Source organism: Podarcis pityusensis (assembly GCF_964106645.2).
Source record: "Podarcis pityusensis genome assembly, chromosome: 16".
NCBI classification, from domain to species: Eukaryota; Metazoa; Chordata; class Lepidosauria; order Squamata; family Lacertidae; genus Podarcis; species Podarcis pityusensis.
In genome coordinates, this window is record NC_138041.1 from 10,905,844 (window position 1) to 10,927,644 (window position 21,801).

The 21,801-nt window shown below is 48.6% G+C and overlaps 1 protein-coding gene across 3 annotated transcripts; it reads left to right on the forward strand.

Annotated features, from left to right (window-relative positions):
- The first annotated feature begins 965 nt into the window (after nucleotides 1–965).
- On the forward strand, nucleotides 966–18,123 carry ADAMTS4 (ADAM metallopeptidase with thrombospondin type 1 motif 4). Of its 3 annotated transcripts, none has more exons than XM_080984574.1 (10): nucleotides 966–1,332; nucleotides 2,890–3,538; nucleotides 9,285–9,608; nucleotides 10,713–10,845; nucleotides 11,371–11,538; nucleotides 11,960–12,246; nucleotides 12,767–12,953; nucleotides 13,360–13,535; nucleotides 13,774–13,949; nucleotides 15,347–18,123. In XM_080984574.1, the coding sequence occupies exons 1-10, from the start codon at nucleotides 1,316–1,318 to the stop codon at nucleotides 15,759–15,761; spliced, it is 2,532 nt and encodes an 843-aa protein (XP_080840700.1). In that variant the 5' UTR covers nucleotides 966–1,315; the 3' UTR covers nucleotides 15,762–18,123. The 3 variants fall into 3 exon arrangements, with proteins under 3 accessions (XP_080840700.1, XP_080840701.1, XP_080840702.1); XM_080984575.1 differs by lacking the exon at nucleotides 966–1,332 and adding an exon at nucleotides 1,698–2,347 and having other exon boundaries at nucleotides 2,819–3,538; XM_080984576.1 differs by lacking the exon at nucleotides 966–1,332 and adding an exon at nucleotides 1,698–2,347.
- The last annotated feature ends 3,678 nt before the right edge of the window (nucleotides 18,124–21,801 follow it).

The following is a 21,801-nucleotide window of genomic DNA, read 5'->3' on the forward strand; positions in this document are numbered from 1 at the left end:
TCCCAGTGGAATAAAACCTGTGGAATGGAAACTGATTTCCTATCAAAGGGCAAGGAGCGACTTCTCAAGTCTTGATGTGAAGTACACTTCCTATAATGATTTGTGGAAGGCTGTGGTAAGAGTTAATCCAGATTAATGGCTGTTTACATTGATCTTGTTGATGCGCTACTGGTGTCCTTGCCTGCCAATGTATTTGTAAAATATTTCCTCCTCTTTTTGATTTTTATTCATCAGTATTCCCAAATGTAGAACAGATAGACAGGAAGAAGGGAGAATACTTACTGCACAAACAAATGTGGATGCAAACCTAATTGCTTTCTACTCCACCAAGATCACAAACAGCAATGTTTATTCCCTGTTTCGGTTCTTTCTAATGCCTAGAAAATAACTGTGTTTATAATTTTATATACATTGCTTTTTATATAATTATTATATATACATTATACTTTGTTATTATAAGTGTGTATGCACATATTTAAAAAGACACGCATGTAATATGTATTGTCTATTTTATATGTACACATATAGGTAAAGGTAAAGGTACCCCTGCCCGTACGGGCCAGTCTTGACAGACTCTAGGGTTGTGCGCTCATCTCACTCTATATGCCGGGAGCCAGCGCTGTCCGCAGACACTTCCGGGTTACGTGGCCAGCGTGACAAGCTGCATCTGGCGAGCCAGCGCAGCACACGGAACGCCGTTTACCTTCCTGCTGGTAAGCGGTCCCTATTTATCTACTTGCACCCGGGGGTGCTTTCGAACTGCTAGGTTGGCAGGCGCCGGGACCGAACGACGGGAGCGCACCCCACCGCGGGGATTCAAACTGCCGACCATGAGATCGGCAAGTCCTAGGCGCTGAGGTTTTACCCACAGCGCCACCCGCGTCCCATATGTACACATAAGTATATGTACACATAAGTATATATAAATATACACGTAATGCATTTCTGTCTTCCATTGTCCTAAACTTGGCCTCTTTCATGTGCATGTATATAGCTGATACTTAGTAGATTATTATTGTTATAGACATCCAATATTATTCAATATAATATAAAAACAGCTTTTGATTGGGAATGTTAAAATATTACTTTACTCAATGGATGGACCAGTTTTTCCTCAATATATTTTGCTGTTGCTGTTGTCCTTATAAAAAACACCAGTTTTGACATCAAAACTCTTCCCAGATTTTATCTATCCATTTTTTAACTTTTGGTATGTCCTGTAACCTCCACCTGCTTCCTTGTATATTTATTTTGCCAGCCAAAGACTCCGCCATTTGCTTGAGAACTGACTTGGAAATGAGTCCCATACAGCTCAATGGAACTTACTTCCAGGTAAGTGTTTCTAGGATTAGGACAGGTGTTGAGGAATGTGTGGCCCTCCAGATGTTGTTGAACTCCAGCTCCCATCAGCCCCAGCCAGTCATGTCCAATAGTTGGGGATGGGGGCCCTGAAGAAAGTACCTTAAAAAGGATCTGAAGTTTCTATGATACCATTTCCCACACTTTAAAAAGCATTCAGGGGTTCAAACCATGTGGACTAGTAGCAATCAGAACAGGGAAGGCTCCCACCCTCCACTTAAAAGTAGTTGTAGGTTTTGGGTGATTTCAACTCTGAAACAGCCAGCATGCTTTCACTCACTGTAGCAACATCTGTAATAATAATAATAATAATAATAATAATAATATCCTGCACACAGCCAGAGATAGCAAAAGGGATTCTACAAAAGAAAAGGTCCGGACGCTGTGTTTAAAGATGAAGAAAAAAGCTGTGTCAGAAATTGGCAATCTGTTGAGTCACAACTGCAATTCCCACCCTTAAATTGGCTTCTAGCCAATGGATGAACCATCATTTCCCTCTGCAACCCACTCCCCCCCTTACTTTGGACGGAAGAAAAAAGAAAAAAAACCCACATACAAACTGTTGTAATTTATGATCTCATCAAACGACTGCCTGCTTGCGTCTTTTGTACTTCAGCAAAATTGGAGGGGGGGCCAAGGAAGGCTATAAAAAAAAATTACCTTACTTCAGCCAATCAGCAGAAGCCAAAAACAGCTGTTAAAAGGAGCTGGATGCTTGAACGAGCAACTATAGCGCAATTTAATAAAGGAGGAGAGATTAATACACACATATAAATATATATCACATACACACATTTTCTCTCTCTTGCGCTCTTTCAAACTCAAAAAGTTCCCAAGGATTCTTAGACAGACGCGAAGAAAAGAGAAAACGCCAACTGGAATTGACATCGATTTCTTGTGGTTTCTTTTCCTTTTCCCCCTCTTCCACCGGCTTTTCATTCAAGCTCCTTTATTCAGAAGGAAGGAAGCCCCCTTTTTGAAGAGAGAGGTATATTTATATATTTGTATTTCTTTAAAAATTTGGAACAAAAGGAAAGGAAAACCTCAGCTCCATCCTGTTGCACAGGCTTCCAGATTGCTGCCGGGTTTTTTGTTTTAAAGAAGAGTGTGTGTGCTGAAAAGAAGACAGCTCAAAAAGACTTGGCATTGAGGTGGGGAAAGAGAGAGAGAGAGAGAGAGAAAGAGAAACCCCACAATTCTGGGAAAGGGACTTCTTGATGGTCCATTTTTAAGAAATTTAAATAGGCAGTGAGGGACTTCATGCTGGGGTGTGTGAGGTGGTGACTGGAGGTGGATTTCAAAACCCAAAGGAGAGTGGATGATGCTCCTTGCTTAGGTGCTGTGAGCCACAGATAGGACAGAAGGAGCGACCTCAATTGCCTCCATTGACTGCTCACATCCTTTGTGTGCATCAGCTGAGTTGTTGATTTGTGTTTGTTTTTATTTTTGCTAATCTTAGGGGCTCCTCTTTTTCCTTAAAAGAATCTTCTCCCTCAAAGATCACCAAGCTTTGCCCTTTCTCCCCACAAGGTTGCTTTTAGCAAAAAAAAAGTTCCAAATGTTTCTTCTTTGGTTTATCACCTGCTGCCACCTGGTCCTCGCTGTGGACGAACGGGCCCGTTTCGGCCAGTATCAAGAAGAAATCATTTTCCCCGAGAGACTCAATGCCACATTCCATCCTGCGGGTTGGGATGAGGGCGACATGCTAGACAACGGCCTGGGTAGCAGCGGCAGCTCGGATGTGCGGCTCTCCTACCGCCTTCGCGTGTTCGGTGAAGAACTGGTCCTAAATTTAGAGAAAGACCCCAGCTTCGTCGCAGAGGGCTTGACGGTCCAGTATTTGGGCAGGTCGGGACAAGCAGTGGACGGCTTGGCTGAGCAAGGGACCTACTTCACCGGCACAGTGAACTCTGACCCGGAATCGATTGCGGCAGTCAACTACGATGGGGCATCGCTGCTGGGGGTGCTTCAGTACCGTGGCACCGAGTACCACGTGCAGCCCCTGGAAGGGGGAGCCCCAAACACGGCAGGAGGAGCCGGCGCCCACGTGGTGAGGAAGAAGATGCCAGAGAAAACGGACGGGCCAATGTGCGGCGTCGGGTCGCAGGCGCCAGAGAGCATGACAGCCCCTGCAGGCAAACCATTGCCCAAGGGCGAAGCATCTCCCAGGAGAGCAAAGGTAAGAGCGGGAGCATGCTGGGATGGGGGGATGCGGCTGCCAAAAACACTTACCGGGAATACTTTGCACACGCCATTTAGTTCCACGTTGCGCTCAGGGCCAGCTTTTGAGTCCTTGTTTTAGCATTTCTGTTTTGCTCTTAAAGGAAGCTGCATGATATAGGCTCAGACCACTTGTCCATCTAGTTCAGTGTTGTCCACAATGGCTGGTGGTAGCTCTCCGGGGTTTCAGGCATGGGATATGAACAGCCTGACCTGAAGGACATCGCGATTGAACCTGGGTCCCTCTACATCCATTTTGGTTAGGCCCTTCTCCCCACCCAAAAGGTTCTTTGGAAGTTCCTGGTGGGAATGTTCTCAACTGCCCACTATGTCCCCATTTTCCTGGGAGCCCGTAGCAGTATCAGGTATCTAACAGAGGTTTGGTGCTCACTTCTGTGTTAATTGCTTCTGGGTGGGAAATCCATTTGCAACCCAGTTAACCCAGGTAATTGTGGGGCTTTTGCACTTTCCGCAGTTTTTGTACTTTCCGCAGTTTTCATGCATCATGCCACCGCCATTCACATGAATTTGGGGCGGTATTCCGGCATACAGTTTGTTTCTGTCATTTCCATTGGCGAATCATGGGGGAACAGAGGCACGCATGCGCCTAAAGGCTGGCGATGTGTCCAGTGATAGGTCAGGTCACACCACGCCCACTTGTGTGAATGAAATTTAGTACGGCATGATGAGATGCCAATATGAAAGCCACTGTTCCATAATGCAACAGGCAATGCGGTGGAAAAGGAACTTTGGGAACCAGAACAGAAGCGCCTGCATTATAGCCAGGCAAACTACCGCAATAAACTCCATGTCTGAATGCCCCTTTAGTTGGACCCAAGAGAGGTGTTTACTGCTGTTGCTGCTTCTCCTGACAAGCTTGGAGAAAGCAAGTGAACAGATGGCAACGGTGAGGAGGAGGAGCAGAGCCAGGAGGCTCTGGAGTATCAAAAGTAGGGCCACTTTTGGGATGTGGGGCCACAGTAAATGCCCAGTGGGGTTGATCCCTGACAGTGGCTGTGTACAGGGACTCTTGAGCCAATGGCGCCTGGTCTTGCCAGACAAGTTATGAATTGTTCCTATTTCCTTATTGTGGTTCAACCTTCCCCGACCTCATGCCTTCCAAATGTCACTGGACACTAAACTCCCATCAGCCTCAGCCAGCATGGCTATTGCTCAGGCATGATGAGAACTGTAGTCCAAAAGCATCTACAGGGGGTTAGGGAAGGCTGTCATTGTCAACAACACTGGCCTGGTGAATCCATCAAAGATATTGATTCCTGGCAGGATCACAAACACAGCAAAGTGTCATTAGTAAGAACCATAGATACTAGGCAAAACTGCATACAGAGATATGAACATTAGGGGAGATTTACACTAAAGTGTTGATGAATTTTCTTGAGGACTTTCCTCCTCAGCCACCACCAGAAAAAATATGCAAACTGATGTGAAAATGCAGAAAGCCAAATGTATGTAAAGTTGGAAAAATGGGACATTGAGAGATGTTGAAACTGACAGATTGGCCCATCCCTATCCATACTGCACCTAGCACACTGTTTCTGCCCAGCCCCATTGTTAACAAAGAAGTCTTATTTTTCATGTTTTCATTTTGTTTGGGTCACATTTTCTAAAGGCATGTTAATTATGATATCTCTGTCACTCCCACTCAGTGGCAGGCAGGTGGTGGGGGATCTGGTTGCAGTGTCTGCATCCTTCAGATTCTTCCTTGGGGCCAAGTCTGAGAGATAATAATGGAACAGAGTGAAGCAGGGAACGCCCAGCCCCCAGACAGCGATTCTACACTTGCACCCACCACCCACCACAACCCTCCCCTCCTCTGACTGCTCTTTGCCCTGGCTGTGAGGTGTCATCAGTTGGGGTTGGGAAAGAGACAAGAAAAGTCTTGGCAAAGCTGTAGAAAGCCATCGGGGAGGCTGGGGAGAGAAAGCAGCTCCATGCAGATGCAAGCCATGGCCTCCCTGGTCTGGGTGCCATCTTGGAACAGCTGCCAAGATGTCTTGAGAAGGCAGGCCAGTGGTTAGAGGAAGGGAGGCTGAACGCAAAGGAGGACAGTGAAGGCTCCTGTCATAAGAACGCAGGAAGTTGCCTCATGCCAAGTCAGAGGACTGATCCATTTAGCTTAGCAGCTACCAGTGGCTCTCCAAGGTTTCTCACAGCCCTAGCTGGACATGGTGGCTCTCCCTGGGATTGGCTATGGCGCCACCTACTGTTGGCCTCCTTGCCTTCTGCCCTGCTATTCCCAATGGTCACCAAGAACCCGTGCTGGCAGCTATGCAAATAATTTATTGTGTGCATTTTTGTGTGCAAATCTACATCATCATCTTCTTTCTTTTTTGGGGTGGGGGTGGGGGTGGTTTTTCTCTTTCTTTCGAGATGCACAGTTGGCCCCTTAAGTCTGATTGAGGCTCTACCTTTGCACACCAGCTTAAGCTCATTCAGTGCCACCAGCCAACCTGAACACATCTCTACTGTTGGGATGGAAATCTGCCTAGCAACTGTTGGGTGTTCAGGATGCTTGTAAGAAAGTTCGCTTTCAAAGAGAAAGGGAGAGGCTCCTGGCAGTGGCTGGTGCCCATTGGGACCAGCAGGGCAGAAGAGAAGGAGGCTAACAGCAGGTGGCGCCGCAGCCAGCGGCAGGCAGAGCCAAGTGACTCTAGTTTTGAACCCATCCTCTTCCCTGTTGAGTTCTGCAAAGCCAACAATGAGACTAAAAAGGAGGAAGCCGACCCCACTGGCCCTCTCCTGCTTTGGTCCCGCCTCTAGTCCTGGAGGTAATATATAGCCGTGGCTGGTGACCCATTGGGATTGTCAGGGTGGAAGGTTGTGGATTTCAGTGAGAGCCATCCCACCTCCCATCGCCCCGTGATTTGAACAGTGGATGATACACACCAGCCCTTGAAGCAAGAGGAGAGCTCCTCTAGGCATGTGCAGAATTGCTCTTCCTCCGTACCGCTGAGTAAGCAAGCACAAGTTTAAAGTTTAGGAGAGAGCGAGAGAGAGCTTTCAGATCTCAAAAAGAATGTGGCAGAGAGCATAAGAAAAGCTCTGCTGGATCAGGCCAGAGGCCCATCTATTTGCCATCCTGTTCTCACAGTGGCCAACCAGATGCCTCTCTGGGAAGCCCACAAGCAAGTCCTGAGTTTTCAACAACCCCCTCCATGAAGCAGAGGTAGTGTTTTATTATTTATTTCAATCATTTACAGACCACTTAATTACAATAGTCTCTAAGCATTTGTTCCAGAACCTCGGCACAATAAAAACGAGTTAAAGCTATAAAATCAGAATTCCTTTGAAATGCCTGCTAGAATAAAAGTCTGGCCTCAGCTGGAAGGGAGTTCCATAAAACTGGGTCCTCAATACTGAACACACAGCTCCTAATGGATAAGAGCCATTTATATTATAAGTAATATATTTCTTAAAAGCACTAGACTCCACTGTGCCTCAATCTTCCCAGAGGAAGCAATAACCCTGGGTAAGCGCCTGGAACCCCTGGAATCTCACACCACTCTTGGAGATTGGGGTGGTGTATAACACTGTGCCTCTGAGAGAAGGGGGGGGCTCTGAAAGTGACTACCCCAAATACCTCTATGACTGGGCAGGGATATAAGGAATGAGGTATCCTTGGCTCAAGTTGTCGCCAATTAAGCCTTGGCAATGAATACCAGAACCTTGAACCTGACAGAGCAAGAGCAACTAGCACAAGCTTTTGAGCACCAGTGAAAGTCTGTCCCCATCAAATCTGACTTCAACCCCGTTCGTATTTTGTCACCCCAACCCTTCACCTCTGGGTCTTCCTGACGCATGTAATGCAGCAAAGCCGTGGCAAGCTCTGACCTCACACAGTGGCGGAGATGTCTCAGCACCGCACAGGCCCCAAGAGACCTCGCCTCCTACTTAGCGGAAGGCAGGCACTGGTGCCTGGTCTCCTGCTGCACCGAAGGAGTCGAGGCTTGAGGCTCTGAGCCAACAGCAGAGACGGCCCTCAAAGTCTCCCTCCTTCCCTCCCTCAGGAATTTTGTCCAGCAGCCAGTCAAGAAAGCTACCCCACAAGCTCTCCGCTACTCATCTTCTTCCACGCTGCCTGGCTGGAGACATCAAGGCATTCAGGCACATATGCTGTTTATTTGCTCAAATGGGGCCTGACAGATTAATCAACAGAAGTTGATTAATCCATCCGTCAAAACTGTTGGGCCTTGTCGCCTAAGCTCCCTGACCATCTCCAGCCAAAGAACTGTTTCCCCACCAAAACTGCTTAGTTTCAAATTCCCCAAGCCCTAAATCCTTTTTGGTGTCAGATATTTTACTTGCCACACATCCTTTGCATGCAATCGTTTCAATAAAATCTATTTGATTTTAAATGGTTGTTTTTTTAAAGTGTTCCCTGCCCTGCCTATTATTAACAGGAATCTAGGAAGCAGCCTAGTATAGACCAGTATTGTCCACACCGACTGGCAGCAGCTCTCAAGAATCTCAGGCAGAGAAGAGTCTTTCCCATCACTTTCTGTGGCAGGGTTGGGGAATCTAATACCAGGGGGCAAATGTGGCCCTTGGGTCTCTCCACAGGCCGCAGCCCATCTCACAAACCATATCCTCAAGTGCTTTCGGCTGGCTGAATGTGTCCTTGAAATGTGATAATACTTCTTGGCTGGAAGGAAGATGGAGAAATCTCTTTCTGTGTGTAGCTTAGAGGTAGAACGACTGCTTTGCTTGCAGAAGGTCACTGGTTCAATCCCCAGCATCTCCAGATACAGGACCCTGGAGAGCAACTGCCAATCAGTGTAGACAATACCGAGATAGATGGACAAATGGTCTGGCTCAGTACAAGACAGCTCCCTATGTTCCTGCATTTTGCATGGCTGGAATGGAACCTACCATACAAAGATAAGAGTCAGATCCATTGCTTCACTCACTTCTGCATCTGCCTGCACCCAGCCCTGGTATGTGGCCCCTGGAAGATCACTCTGGAGGAAATGCAGCCCCCAGGCAGAAAATTAGGTTTTCTGTAGTGTACTTCTAACATGAAACAGTGGGGAAGTTCCTGCATTCAAAGCAGGTGCTCTGCCATTGAACTACTTCTTCAAATATGGCTAGTAGACTTGTACCTGACGCTGCTCAGGAATTCTAAGAAACAGAAAAACCAGCACAGTCTTGAAATCAGTGCTTAAAATCAGCATAGTTTTGAAAGGTTCGTTCTGCCATCTTGATTCAAAATGGTGTCCAATTGTATCCAAAGACAGACAAAAACCTGCTCCTCAACCTCAGGAACCGCCACGAAAAAATCGGTTAAAATCAGTGCAGTTGTGAATGGAACAGTCTGCCATCTTGATTCAAAATGGCACCCAAATGTCTCCAAAGATAAGACAAACACCTGCTCCTCAATTTCAGGAACTGCCACGCAAAAATTTGTTGTGGTATCGTAAGAGGTGTCCAGATGCATAGACAACAAACAGCTTCTCAAAATATATAGCTAACATATATAGATGTTTGACATATATAGATGTCAAAATATATAGATAACATTAATTAAATTGATGGATCTGTCATTGCATGTATCCCCACCCAGTGTTCTGTCCCTGCCTAGGCACTTAGGGCAAAGCTTGCTCCCCCATGGTGTGTGTGTGGGGCAGAATGAGGTTCACTCACCCTCTTTCCAACTCACCTCTCTTCATCCCTTCTGTTCCCTGCAGCGGTTTGCTTCCATCCCACGCTATGTGGAGACTCTGGTGGTGGCTGATGAAGAGATGGCGCATTTCCACGGCGCAGGCCTCAAGCGTTACCTCCTCACCATCATGGCAGCGGCCGCCAAGTTCTTCCGACACCCCAGCCTGAAGAATCCAGTCAACTTGGTCGTGACCAGGCTGGTTGTGATTGGACAATCCGAGGACGGGTTGCGGGTGTCTTCCAACGCTGCCGGGACGCTGCGGAATTTCTGCACGTGGCAGAAAGGCCTCAACAAGGAGAGTGACGAGGATCCTGAGCATTTTGACACGGCCATTCTCTTCACTAGGGAGGTATGTGAACTGCTGCCAGGTATCCCCCAAATTCTGCATAAATTCTGCAAATTGGTCACATTGGCATTTAGCAATAGGCTCCTTACTTTCCTAACCTGCAAAATGTTCCATGGATTGCAGCAAAATTCAGGTTTGGTTTCCTTTGGGTAAGAGAGAGCCCCCAGAGGCTTAAGGGATATTTGCAATAAGTAGCTAGTTGAGAGCCGGAGGGTAGATAAGACTAGGACCAGGAAGTTCTGGGTTCAAATTCCCTATTCAGCCATGAAGCTCACAAAAAACCCCCACCAAGGATAGATGATAGATGATAGATAGATAGATGCTAACAAAAAGAAAATTAGAAGGGGGGGGGGACATTTTAAGAAGCTATTACCTCCAGGTGGTGCTGTGGTCTAAACCACAGAGCCTAGGGCTTGCCGATCAGAAGGTCAGCGGTTCGAATCCCTTCGACGGTGTGAGCTCCTGTTGCTCGGTCCCTTCTCCTGCCAACCTAGCAGTTCAAAAGCACGTCAAAGTGCAAGTAGATAAATAGGTACTGCTCTGGCGGGAAGGTAAACGGCGCTTCCGTGCACTGCTCTGGTTTCGGCAGAAGTGGCTTAGTCATGCTGGCCACATGACCCGGCAGCTGTACGCCGGCTCCCTCGACCAATAAAGCGAGATGAGCGCCGCAACCCCAGAGTCGTCCGCAACTGGACCTAACGGTCAGGGGTCTCTTTACTTTACCTACGAACTTTTGTTCACTGGAGGTTTTGAAAGAGATGCTGGATGGCCTTCCATCAGGAATTTGTTAGCTATGATTCCTGTGTTGCAGGGAATCATAGCTAACTAGAACCTTCCAGCCCTACAACTCTATGATTCTATCAGTTGTAGCTTGGTCTGAACGCAGGTGTCTGACCATCTCTCCCCCTAATGACTTGTAAGGAGAGCTGATTTGACAGCCAGTGGGTGCCTTCTCTTCCAGAAAGATACTGTAGACTTTGCCTGCTGAGTCCTGCAGAGGGTGCCATCCCACGTGGCCAGTGCCACCTTGGAGGCTCCTTCAATGGCTGTTTCTACCACACTGTGCATTGGTGGCCTTGACAATATGCATTTGTCTTTCCCTGGCAGGATCTTTGCGGGAGCGCTAGCTGTGGCACTCTGGGCATGGCGGACGTGGGCACTGTGTGTGACCCAGAACGCAGCTGCTCCATCGTGGAGGACGACGGGCTCCAGTCTGCTTTCACCGCAGCGCATGAGCTTGGTAAGTGGGGACTGGCATCTTGCACTCAACCAGCCACCCCTGGGGGGCATTCCCATGGATCCATCCCTGCCGAAAAGCCAGGTGGTCTATTTCCAAAAAAGACAGAGGTTTGGAGTGCAAGCCTAGGCTTGTCTAGTCAGCAATATGGGTTTCATGAAGGATAATGTATCAATGACTATTAACCATCAGGGCTATGCTCTGCCTCAACTCTTGGATGCAGTATGCCTCTGAATAACAGTCGTTATTTATCATTAGATGTGTTTGGTTCCCTGGGCTCGTTTGGGAGGATGGGCAAGATATGAGTTTAATAAATAATAACTAATCCTGGAAGCCTACGCTTCACATTAGATAGCAGATTCTTGAATGGCTGAGTAATTAATGCAAAATATCCTGCAGCTTCATAAGTATACGGGGAGCTGGAGCTGAATTTTCTTTCTTTCTTTCTTTCTTTCTTTCTTTCTTTCTTTCTTTCTTTCTTTCTTTCTCTCTCCCTCTCTCTCCCTCTTTCTTTCCCCCCTTGTATAGGCCATGTCTTCAACATGCTCCATGACGATGACAAGCACTGCAGAGAGCTGAACCGCCAATCGAACTCGCGCCACATGATGGCCTCCATCATGTCCCCCGTGGACCCTGAAGAGATGTGGTCCCCATGCAGTGCCCGCTTCATCACTGACTTCTTAGACAACGACCATGGTAAGACTTCGCCTTCCGATCTGCAAATTCCTTGACTGTTCAGTTGGATCTTTTTGGCCCCGGTGGTCGAGCTTCCTTCCTCACCATCCTGGTCTCATGTGACAACTTAAGCACCTAGGGAGAAGGGGGAGCAATTCAATTCAGTTTGCATTGAAAGGAGAACCAAAACAATGCACAGACGGAAAGCAGCCATTTTTTGAAATTCACACATCTCTAAACATTGTAATGCTGTTGTCCGGCCAATGTGCAAAGAAACGTAAAATGCATGTGCAGTAATGGTGAATAGGGCATACCAAAATGCATTTTTATTAGGGAACATTGCTTTGCAGAACTGTATACTCAAAACTGACAGATCTGCCCACTCCTAGGCCTTGAATTAACCAATCTTCTGGTTCCCCCTTCCTCATCCCTTTCCTTGCAGGTCGCTGCCTCTTAGACAAACCACGCGAACCCCTGCACCTCCCAGCTGCCTTCCCCGGCAGTGATTACGACGTGGACCAGCAGTGCCAGCTGAGCTTTGGGCCCGACTCGCGCCACTGCCCCAGCATGCGTCCCCCTTGTTCCTCACTGTGGTGCACGGGGCAGATCAACGGGCAATACATGTGCCAGACGAAATACTTCCCCTGGGCCGATGGGACACCTTGCGGCGAAGGCAAGAGTTGCATGAGCGGCCAGTGCATCAGCAAAGTCGACTTGAAGGCGTACAATGTGAGTAGACCCACCAGGGGTATCTCTGCGTTCCCAGGGTAGACATAAAGGACACAGCGCTCACTTTTTGAGCAGGGAAGGATGCATTGTACAGTATTGAATGCAATTGTTCTGTTAGCACAGGGAATTGTGCTTGTGTAATGGTGCTTTCCCTCTTCTCCTCCCCTGAATGGACACCATGCCCTCCCAAATCTGCTCCTGAGGGGAGCATCAGGACAGATTTAAGGGGTGCAGAGGGGAAGGAGGGGAGAAGATCTGCTGCACAAGCACCAATTCTTACGCTAGTAGATTTAATTGCTTGGCACTACATTGGATACCAAGCCTTGGAAACCCAAGAACACAAGAGGCACATAAACTGAACTTAAGTTTAGAAAAAAGAGAAACAGATACTGACAGATTCACCTGTTCCTACCATAGTGCTTGTGAAGTGCTTTGTACATTTGTAAACACCGTATGACGTATCAATTGTCTCACACAAAGCACTTTTTCACTCTCTCTTCCCTTTTCTCCTTTTTTGCAGATTCCCACCCACGGTGGCTGGGGACGTTGGGGCCCGTGGGGCGACTGCTCCCGCAGCTGCGGAGGGGGAGTGCAGTACTCCACCCGCGAGTGCAACAAGCCTGTCCCACGCAATGGTGGCAAGTACTGCGAGGGGAAACGCACCCAGTACCGCTCCTGCAACGTCCAGAATTGCCCCGATGGGAACGGTAAGATCGTTTCTGCCGCTTTCAAACAGCGTTTCTTAGGTAGACCTGATTGCCACAGCCTGCCCTGGTGCTTCCTTGCTTGTGTTTCTTACTGGCTGAAACCATAGCTAGCCAACTGCCAGCGAGTGCAGGCAATAGTGAGCAAGAGAGACCAATTTTCTGACCCCACATAAGGCAGCTTCCTATGTTCCTGTGTGCTAACTGGGTTCATTATTCCAAGTAGCACACAGGGGTCTTGCTTAATTGTTTAATATGGAAGAGAAAACGTGAGACGGAAGCAATCATCAAGAGGTTTAATATGAATGTTGATGCCCATTTCACACCCAAAATGCACCTGGGGCCATTTTATTCTTGCCACCCAGCCCTAGTTGCAGGTCTTAACCCCTGTGTGTTAATTCCCCTCCAGCTCTGACCTACCGGGAACAGCAGTGTGCTGTCTACAATCACCGCACTGACATGTTTAAGGACTACCCTGCCCCCATGGACTGGGTGCCCCGCTACAGCGGTGTGGCTGAGCGTGACCAGTGCAAGTTGACCTGCCAATCCCATGCCCTGGGCTACTACTATGTCCTGGAACCGAAGGTAAGTGTTACCATGGCAATGTGGGCCTCCCGTCCCTCAGGAGACCCTGAGGTTATTTTACACTTAAGAGAACAAGCTTTCGGAAACAAAATGCAAAGCAATGGACAGCTATCTGAGAGTGTGTAGGCGGGAGATGGGGAATCTGGAAGGTGTTGTGGGGAAGGAAGTAGAGGACCGAAGAGGAAGTGATTTTCCCATAAGCCCTTGGGGCAGTAAACTGACTCTTGCTTGGTTCTAGGTGGCTGATGGAACACCCTGCTCCCCTGACTCCACCTCAGTCTGTGTCCAGGGGCGCTGCGTCCACGCTGGTTGCGATCGTGTCATCGGCTCGAAGAAGAAGTTTGACAAATGCATGGCGTGCGGAGGGGACAACTCTGGATGCACTAAGATCTATGGTTCTTTCACCAACCCTCAGTGAGTGACATTTCTTTTGCAGGCGCTGCTTTGTGTGGCGCTAAGACATTGGGAATGCACAATGTGTTTCCCTCCTTCCCAACCCCAAGTATTTCTTTACAGATAGTTGAGACCTTGCTGATGCCATTACTTCAACAGTTAAATATAGGCCTATGCCAAAAGTATCCATAGAAACCCTAATTCAAGAGCCCAGGTATAAATGATGAATAGTTCTTGCATTTATGAATTTCAGGTTGTATCCAAGAGTATTCCTACTTGGAGCAGATCCATTGAAATGAATGGAGTTGCCTCTGGGCTTTGAGTATAACTTAGATGGATACAAACAGTGCTTTTTTTCTGGGGAGGATGCAGGGGTACGCATAGCCCTAAACATTTTGTGAATCTTTGTACTATTGTCCATTTACTGTATTTATTTTCCCAATTTGAACTATAAAATGGTTATTTTCTTGAGTCAAAATGAGAGTACCCCTAAACATTTTTTAAAGAAAAAAAGCACTGGATACAAATACATATATATTCATACTTACATAATTTGCTCCAATTATAAAACCACCCTGTTCCCATTCCTAACAAAATGTGTAAGAACTTTCATGCATTTTGAAGGGAAAGCTATAAAGTGGCATCCCCTGCATGCAAGTAAGTACATAAATTATTTCCAACAGAACCGGGCAATTTTTAAGAGCCCCTGATTCCTGGAAGACCATGGACTGCTGTCTGCAAGGAATCATGTCCATGCGTACACTGCTCCTGTATGACTGGGATTAAGCAGTGTACAAAGTGTTGAAACAAATAAATAATGTGGAAAGGGTGGGACCTCTCACTCCAATCCCATCCAGCCCTAAATCCCATCCAGCCCTAAGACCTGGTCTTTCTCGGACCAAGAGATTGGCTCCTATTCCCAGCTTCCTAGGACCACATTCACACCATTCATTTAAAGCCATAGCACAGCACCTTAAGCAGTCATGGCATCCCCCAAAGAACCCCGGGAGATGTAGTCTGTCACGTATGCTGAGAGTCACCAGGAGCCCCTTATTCCCCTTGCAGATCAACAATTCCCAAAGTTCCCTGAGAACCACTCAGAAAATTTGGGTGCTCGGCCACACTTGTCCCATGCCAAGAAAGCATGGCTCCGAGCAGTTTTCCACCGCTTTCCTCTGGAAAACTTGTTCTTTTGCGTGAAATCAGAACAGCAATCTGCAGAAAAACTGGATTGCCCTTTGTTCTGATTCAGCGCTAAAATGCAAGTTTTCCCGGGGAGGAAAGTGGCAAGGAAAACAGGAGTGTGAATGAGCCCTGAGTCTTGTGGAGACCTGGCCACCCTGCTCCTCAGAGGCAGGCCTTTTTCCACTCTCCATCCCAGCTGATCCCTGATCTTTCTCGTCCTCCCGCCCAATCAGGTACGGTTACAACGAGGTGGTCACCATCCCGGCGGGAGCCACCAACATCCTGATCCGCCAGAGCAGCGGCCCATCGCCCTCCAGCGACGGAATCTACCTGGCTCTCCGCCGGCGGGACGGCACTTACGCCCTCAACGGCAACTACATCCTGGCACCTTCCGAGCAGGACGTCCACCTGCCAGGCGGGGTGAACATGCGCTACAGCGGGGCCACCAAGGCCATGGAGACGATCGTGGGGCGCGGGCCCCTGAAAGAACCGCTCACCTTGCAAGCCTTGGTGGTGACCGACCAGAAGACCCCGCGCCTCAAGTACACCTTCTTCGTCCCCAAGGCTCCAAAGAGGTTGTCGAGCCAGTGGCTGAAGCAGAAGGCTCGCATCTTGGAGGTCCTAAGGAACCGGCGAGGCCGCAAATAGACATGCGCACCTCTTGGGGAGAGGTGGTTCCTGGCCAGGCCTCCCGACTTGCTCTGGCCCCTGCAACCCACAACGGAGGCAGGCGTCTGCGTGGGGAGGGGGCTCAAAAGGCACATCTTCTTAATGTCGCTTTCCTGAAGATGACCAAACTGCACCAAACCTTACCCGCTGACCTCACAAACAAGAGACCCTAAGCAGCAAAAGCTGGTGCTAGGTTTGCTTAATGGCTCAGGGACCTTCCAGGACCTTCTGCCGCATGTTGTGGACTCTCTTTCTTGGCTCTGCCTGGACATTCGAAGACTCAGGACACAAACCAAGTTGTGGGGGAAAGGGGAAAGCACCCATAGGCTTATGGCCTTGTATGCCTGAAAAGGCTTGACCTCAAGTGTGGGGTTGTCAAGCCAAGCCGTTTCCTCCTCCCTGCGAGGGATCTGATAAGTTATAGGGCGATGGTCAGCCAGGCTTCAAAATGGAATCCAGGGTGGGGAGGAGGAGGTGAAAAAAAGCCCCTTGCTGTTTTTTTGTGGTTTATTCGGGGATGGGGTGGAATGAGCGACAGGGAGAAGTTGACCTGACTGAAGAGAACAGGCATCAATTCTGCAAAAACAACATCTGGCTTAGCCCAGGCCGTCAACAGGCCTATTCTCCATTGTGCTTGTTCTCTCAGTTTTTTTATTCCTGTCCGCTCGTGTACTGTATTTATTATCCTTTTTATTTATTCACTACTCTGGATGCATAAAGAGTATTAATTGTGGGGAGGGTTTATATATATATATATTTGTTGTTGCTGCTGGGTTTTTTGGGTTTTTTAAAAGCAGAACAAAGGAGGCAGCAATGTTCCTCAGCCTCACCAAAACTTGGCAAGTTTACACCACACGTTTTTTCTGGGGGAGCCAGAAAATGTGCTCGAATCAGCGGTGTCTACCTCAGCCTCTTAGCGCCTCCTCCTTCCCCCACTCTCTGCTCTCAAATGGGCTTTTTTTTTTTGGCCCACCCCACAGCTGTCTCTGGCTTTGGACAGACTCTTCTGCCAGGACAGGCGAGCCTCTCTTATTTTTTTGGCAGCACGTGCCTTTCTCCTTTTTCTTGCGGCAATGACAAGGCACCAGAGAAATTACAGGCCTTGGTTTGGGGGAAAAGCCGTCCTGAAGTGGTCAGGCTCTGGGGCTTTTCCCTCATAGTAGGCCGACCTCAGTTAGACCTCTCTTCTTCTATGCCGAGGGAGGGGCGAAGGGACCAGGCCTTTGTGTCTCTCACTGTTGTGGCCTGCAGAAGAGGCCACTCAAAGGATTTCCTCCCCTCAGCCCAGAAAATAATGTTGTGTCTGGGCTGGTTCCCAATTATCACAGGTTGCGAGGGGAGCTGACGGCCCTAACATTATGGGCTAGGAGGCACTGCCGAGTGAGTGGCAAGGGAATAAGCAGCAGCTTAGCATGAGGAGGCCATTAAAAGGGAATTATTTTTCCCAACCTGAAAAGTGAGGGGAAGCAGGTGATTTCATTGAGGTGGCAGGGAGAGAGAAGGTCGCATCCAATGCCTGTCACAGAGCAAACCCAATGGAAACAATGGTTTGGACTACCTTAGGTCCACGAATTTCAGTGGGGCTACTCTAAGTAAAAGTCAGTTGGCTATCATCCCTAGACGCTGACGTTCAAGTCTTCTAAAATGAGAGCAGAGGTTAGTGGTTGCAGCAGTGAAGTAGGGCGAAGGTGGGAAACAATGGGACTCCACCAGCTCTGAGAGCGAAAGGATGCCAAGCCAGGGTCTTCTCATTGTCTCTCCCCTCCCTGAGGAGTAGAAGCACATGGGCCAAGAGGCAGCAAAAGGGAACAAGAAACTCATTCTGCACATTGCCGTGCCAGAAGCACCAGCCCTTACAACAGGGGTAGGGAACATTGGGCCCTCCAGATGCTGTTGAACTGCAATTCCCATCATCTCTGGCCATTGGCCATGCTTGCTGGGGCTGATGGGAGTTGTAGTTGAGCAACATGAGCTATGCCCATACCGAGGCTGATACACACTAAGTTTCCCCCTGGAGGGGGTGAATTATATTTAAAACCTCTGTAGAACCAGAGGGAATCCCCCCCAAACAACTCCCCAGTTTTGTCAGTAATAGCCCTTTCCCTCAACCACAGGGACTCTGATAGTTAATAATTTAATTAAATTATAAATCAAGGAGGATAGCAGCAAAAGCCTTAACTGGCCCCGGGGCAAGTCCCCGGGGGTCATGAGGTTGGGTTTTATATTCGTTTTGTATAGAACAGTGTGTTTGATCTTAATAACTATTGTTGGGGATCTGGGGTTATTTTTTTCGTTTTGAAATAATAAAAACTCCGCCAGGTTATTTAATGCTATTTATAAACCCGGTGTCTTGGTGTGACTCTTTTGGTGGGTACCGTTATACTGCCACCCCTGGTATTTAGCAGTGGCTTGGGAGAAAGTATTAAGAGGAGGGGTGAGGAACCTCAGGCCGTGGCCAAATGCAACTTTCCAGATCTTTCTAGCTGGGTCCTGGGACTGAGTTATCTGTCCTAGGCAGCGCTTCAGTTTCACTTGGTGGCACATAGCTCAGCGGTAGGGTGTCCACTTCCTGAAGCAGAAGGTCCCCAGGCATCCCCAGATAGTGGAAAAATATTCCTGCTCCAAATATTCCTGGGAGACCTACAGCCTGTCAGCTACACTGAGCTACATGGTGCAATGGCTTGACTCTGTATAAGGCAAACTCTTGTCTCTGACCCCATGAGCTCAGCTGGCCAAAAGCAGCCCGTTGGCCAGATGTGACCCTGAAGCAGTATCATCTGTATCTTTAAGGCGGTTTCATCAAGAAGCAGTGAAAAGCCGGATCTCAGCTTCCCTCGCTAGGGAAAGAAAAGCTTTCAAGCTGTAAATGAGAGCGGGAACATTCTATACTTTTGGGGTGGGGGAACCAGACACCCTTGGCCACTGGCCAAGCTGACTGCGGCCTGCTAGGAGAGGAGTGCAACAATATCACCTTGTTAGATCTTGCTTTGGGCTTGGTATGCAATGCCTCAGGAATTCCAGAGGACACACACTTCAAAATTATATGAACGTTATGACACCCATACTATCTGTAAGGGGATGAGGTTGTGTGGCAGACTGTTGTCTATGGACCACTGTGTGCAGAACAGGCTGTGCCACAACCGTCCAAAGTTTGAGAAGGCAACTCTTTTGTCTGTTAATGACTTTGCTGAGCTTACTCGGTTATGGAGGCCACTTTCCAGGCAGATGGGTTGGACCAGCCTTTAAATTTCCCAAAATGCACCAATGGAGAAGTGAAGTCAAACTGTTGGAAGGTTGCAGCACCTGCTGTGACCGATACGGGAGAGACATGTTTTGTTGCAGCTGGGGCAGATGAAGGCGTATGGTATGTCTCCCAATAAGGTTATAACTGCTGCCTCCCACATTGTTTTTGCTGCATTTGTAGCACCAAAGTGACCTTTCTAGGGCACAAACCTGAGCAGTGTGTTATGGAGGTCCTGAGCTACCCAGATGACAAGCCACTCCCCCTCTCATCCTTGCCAATGTGGTTCAAAGGAAAGCAGAGCAAAAGGTGATTGAGCGAGTGGTTGCTGAACAACTCCAGGCACGCCTGGAAGAAGCGGACCATTTGGATCCCTTCCAATCGGGATTCAGGCCTCATCACGGGACTGAAACTGCCTTGGTCGCACTGGTTGATGATCTCCGGCGGGCTAGGGACAAAGGTGAGAGCTGTTTCCTAGTTCTGCTGGATCTCTCAGCGGCGTTTGATACCATCGACCATAACATCCTTCTGGACCGTCTTGAGGGGCTGGGAGCTGGGGGCACTGTCATACAGTGGTTCCGCTCCTTCCTCCTGGGCCGTGTTCAGAAAGTGGTGGTGGGGGATGAGTGTTCAGACCCTTGGGCTCTCACTTGTGGGGTGCCTCAGGGTTCTGTCCTCTCCCCCATGCTTTTTAATATCTATATGAAGCCGCTGGGAGAGATCATCAGGGGGTTTGGACTGGGTGTTCATCAGTATGCAGATGACACCCAGCTCTACCTCTCTTTCAAATCAGAACCAGTGAAGGCGGTGAAGGTCCTGGGTGAGTGTCTGGAGGCGGTTGGAGGATGGATGGCGGCAAACAGATTGAGGTTGAATCCTGACAAGACAGAAGTACTGTTTCTGGGGGACAGGAGGCGGGCAGGTGTGGGGGATTCCCTGGTCCTGAATGGGGTAACCGTGCCCCTGAAGGACCAGGTGCGCAGCCTGGGAGTCATTTTGGACTCACAGCTGTCCATGGAGGCACAGGTTAAATCCGTGTCCAGGGCAGCTGTGTACCAGCTCCATCTGGTACGTAGGTTGAGACCCTATCTGCCCGCGGACTGCCTCGCCAGAGTGGTGCATGCTCTGGTTATCTCCCGCTTGGACTACTGCAATGCGCTCTACGTGGGGCTACCTTTGAAGGTGACCCGGAAACTACAACTAATCCAGAATGCAGCAGCCAGACTGGTGACTGGGAACAGCCGCCGAGACCATATAACACCGGTCTTGAAAGACCTACATTGGCTCCCAGTACGTTTCCGAGCACAATTCAAAGTGTTGGTGCTGACCTTTAAAGCCCTAAACGGCCTCGGTCCAGTATACCTGAAGGAGCGTCTCCACCTCCATCGTTCTACCCGGACACTGAGGTCCAGCACCGAGGGCCTTCTGGCGGTTCCCTCACTGCGAGAAGCCAAGTTACAGGGAACCAGGCAGAGGGCCTTCTCGGTAGTGGCGCCCTCCCTGTGGAACGCCCTCCCACCAGATGTCAAAGAGAACAACAACTACCAGACTTTTAGAAGACATCTGAAGGCAGCCCTGTTTAGGGAAGCTTTTAATGTTTGATGTATCATAGTATTTTAATATTCTTTTGGAAGCCGCCCAGAGTGGCTGGGGAAACCCAGCCAGATGGGCGGGGTATAAATAATAAATTATTATTATTATTATTATTATGCTTGGCACCAGCTTGGCTGTAGGAGTTGCCGGAAGGAGACATACCAGGCACCCTCCAACCGTCTTAGGGACTCCACTATGGATTTGTGTAGGCTTGACTCCTTAGCTTTTTCTTCTCCTGAAGATGTCTTGCAAGGCACCAATACTAAGCAGGGGATGTTATGGGAAATCAGAAAGAGTGACTAGATACAGGCACCTGGGGCTACTTGACATGGTAGGGACAGTGGTGCATCAGCAGTGGTGCCCAGCCAAATACAGTGGTACCTCGGGTTAAGAACTTAATTCGTTCTGGAGGTCTGTTCTTAACCTGAAACGGTTCTTAACCTGAAGAACCACTTTAGCTAATGGGGCCACCTGCTGCTGCTGCGCTGCCGGAGCAGGATTTCTGTTCTCATCCTGAAGCAAAGTTCTTAAACCGAGGTAATATTTCTGGGTTAGTGGAGTCTGTAACCTGAAGTGTATGTAACCTGAGGTACCACTGTACTCAATAGCAGAATAATCCGGCTGGATCAGGCCAGTGGCTCATCTAGTTCAGCATCCTGTTCCCACAGCAGCCAACCAGATGCTGGTGGGATACCCACAATCAGGACCTGAGCGCAACAGCAGCTCTCTCCCCATTTGTGATTCCTGGCAACTGATCCTCAGAGGCATATTGTCTCCAGCGGTAGTGCCAGAACACAGCCACAGTGGTTGGGAGCCATCAACAGCCTGATTCTGCAAGATTGTGTCCAATTCTCTTTTTAAAGTCAAACAAGTTGGTGGCCATTGTCTGTTCTGAATTTCCCAACGTTCACAAGCTGGCCATTCCCGTCACCTCCTAATGGCAAAGTCCTCTTCCTCTAAGGCGTAGCCTCCCAACGCCTGCATGGCAGCTGTTTTTGTTACTCTGCTACTTGGACCTACGCGCAAAGCAAAAATTTGGGTTCCAAGCTTTAAAATAAAAAAGGAAGGAGTCCCCAAAGGTGAGGTCCAGAAGAAGGATCGTTGCTACATCTCCTCCTCCATGTTTTCCTGCTGCCTCTTCAAATCTTCTTTCCAGACGTTCACCTCCTCCGTCGCTTTTCTCTG

Bases quoted from the DNA above. Each gene is read 5' to 3' on its own strand.
- ADAMTS4 (XM_080984574.1), top strand. The intron at 12,247-12,766 runs GTGAGTAGACCC...CCTTTTTTGCAG, and splicing joins TCGACTTGAAGGCGTACAAT to ATTCCCACCCACGGTGGCTG. The intron at 12,954-13,359 runs GTAAGATCGTTT...ATTCCCCTCCAG, and splicing joins GAATTGCCCCGATGGGAACG to CTCTGACCTACCGGGAACAG.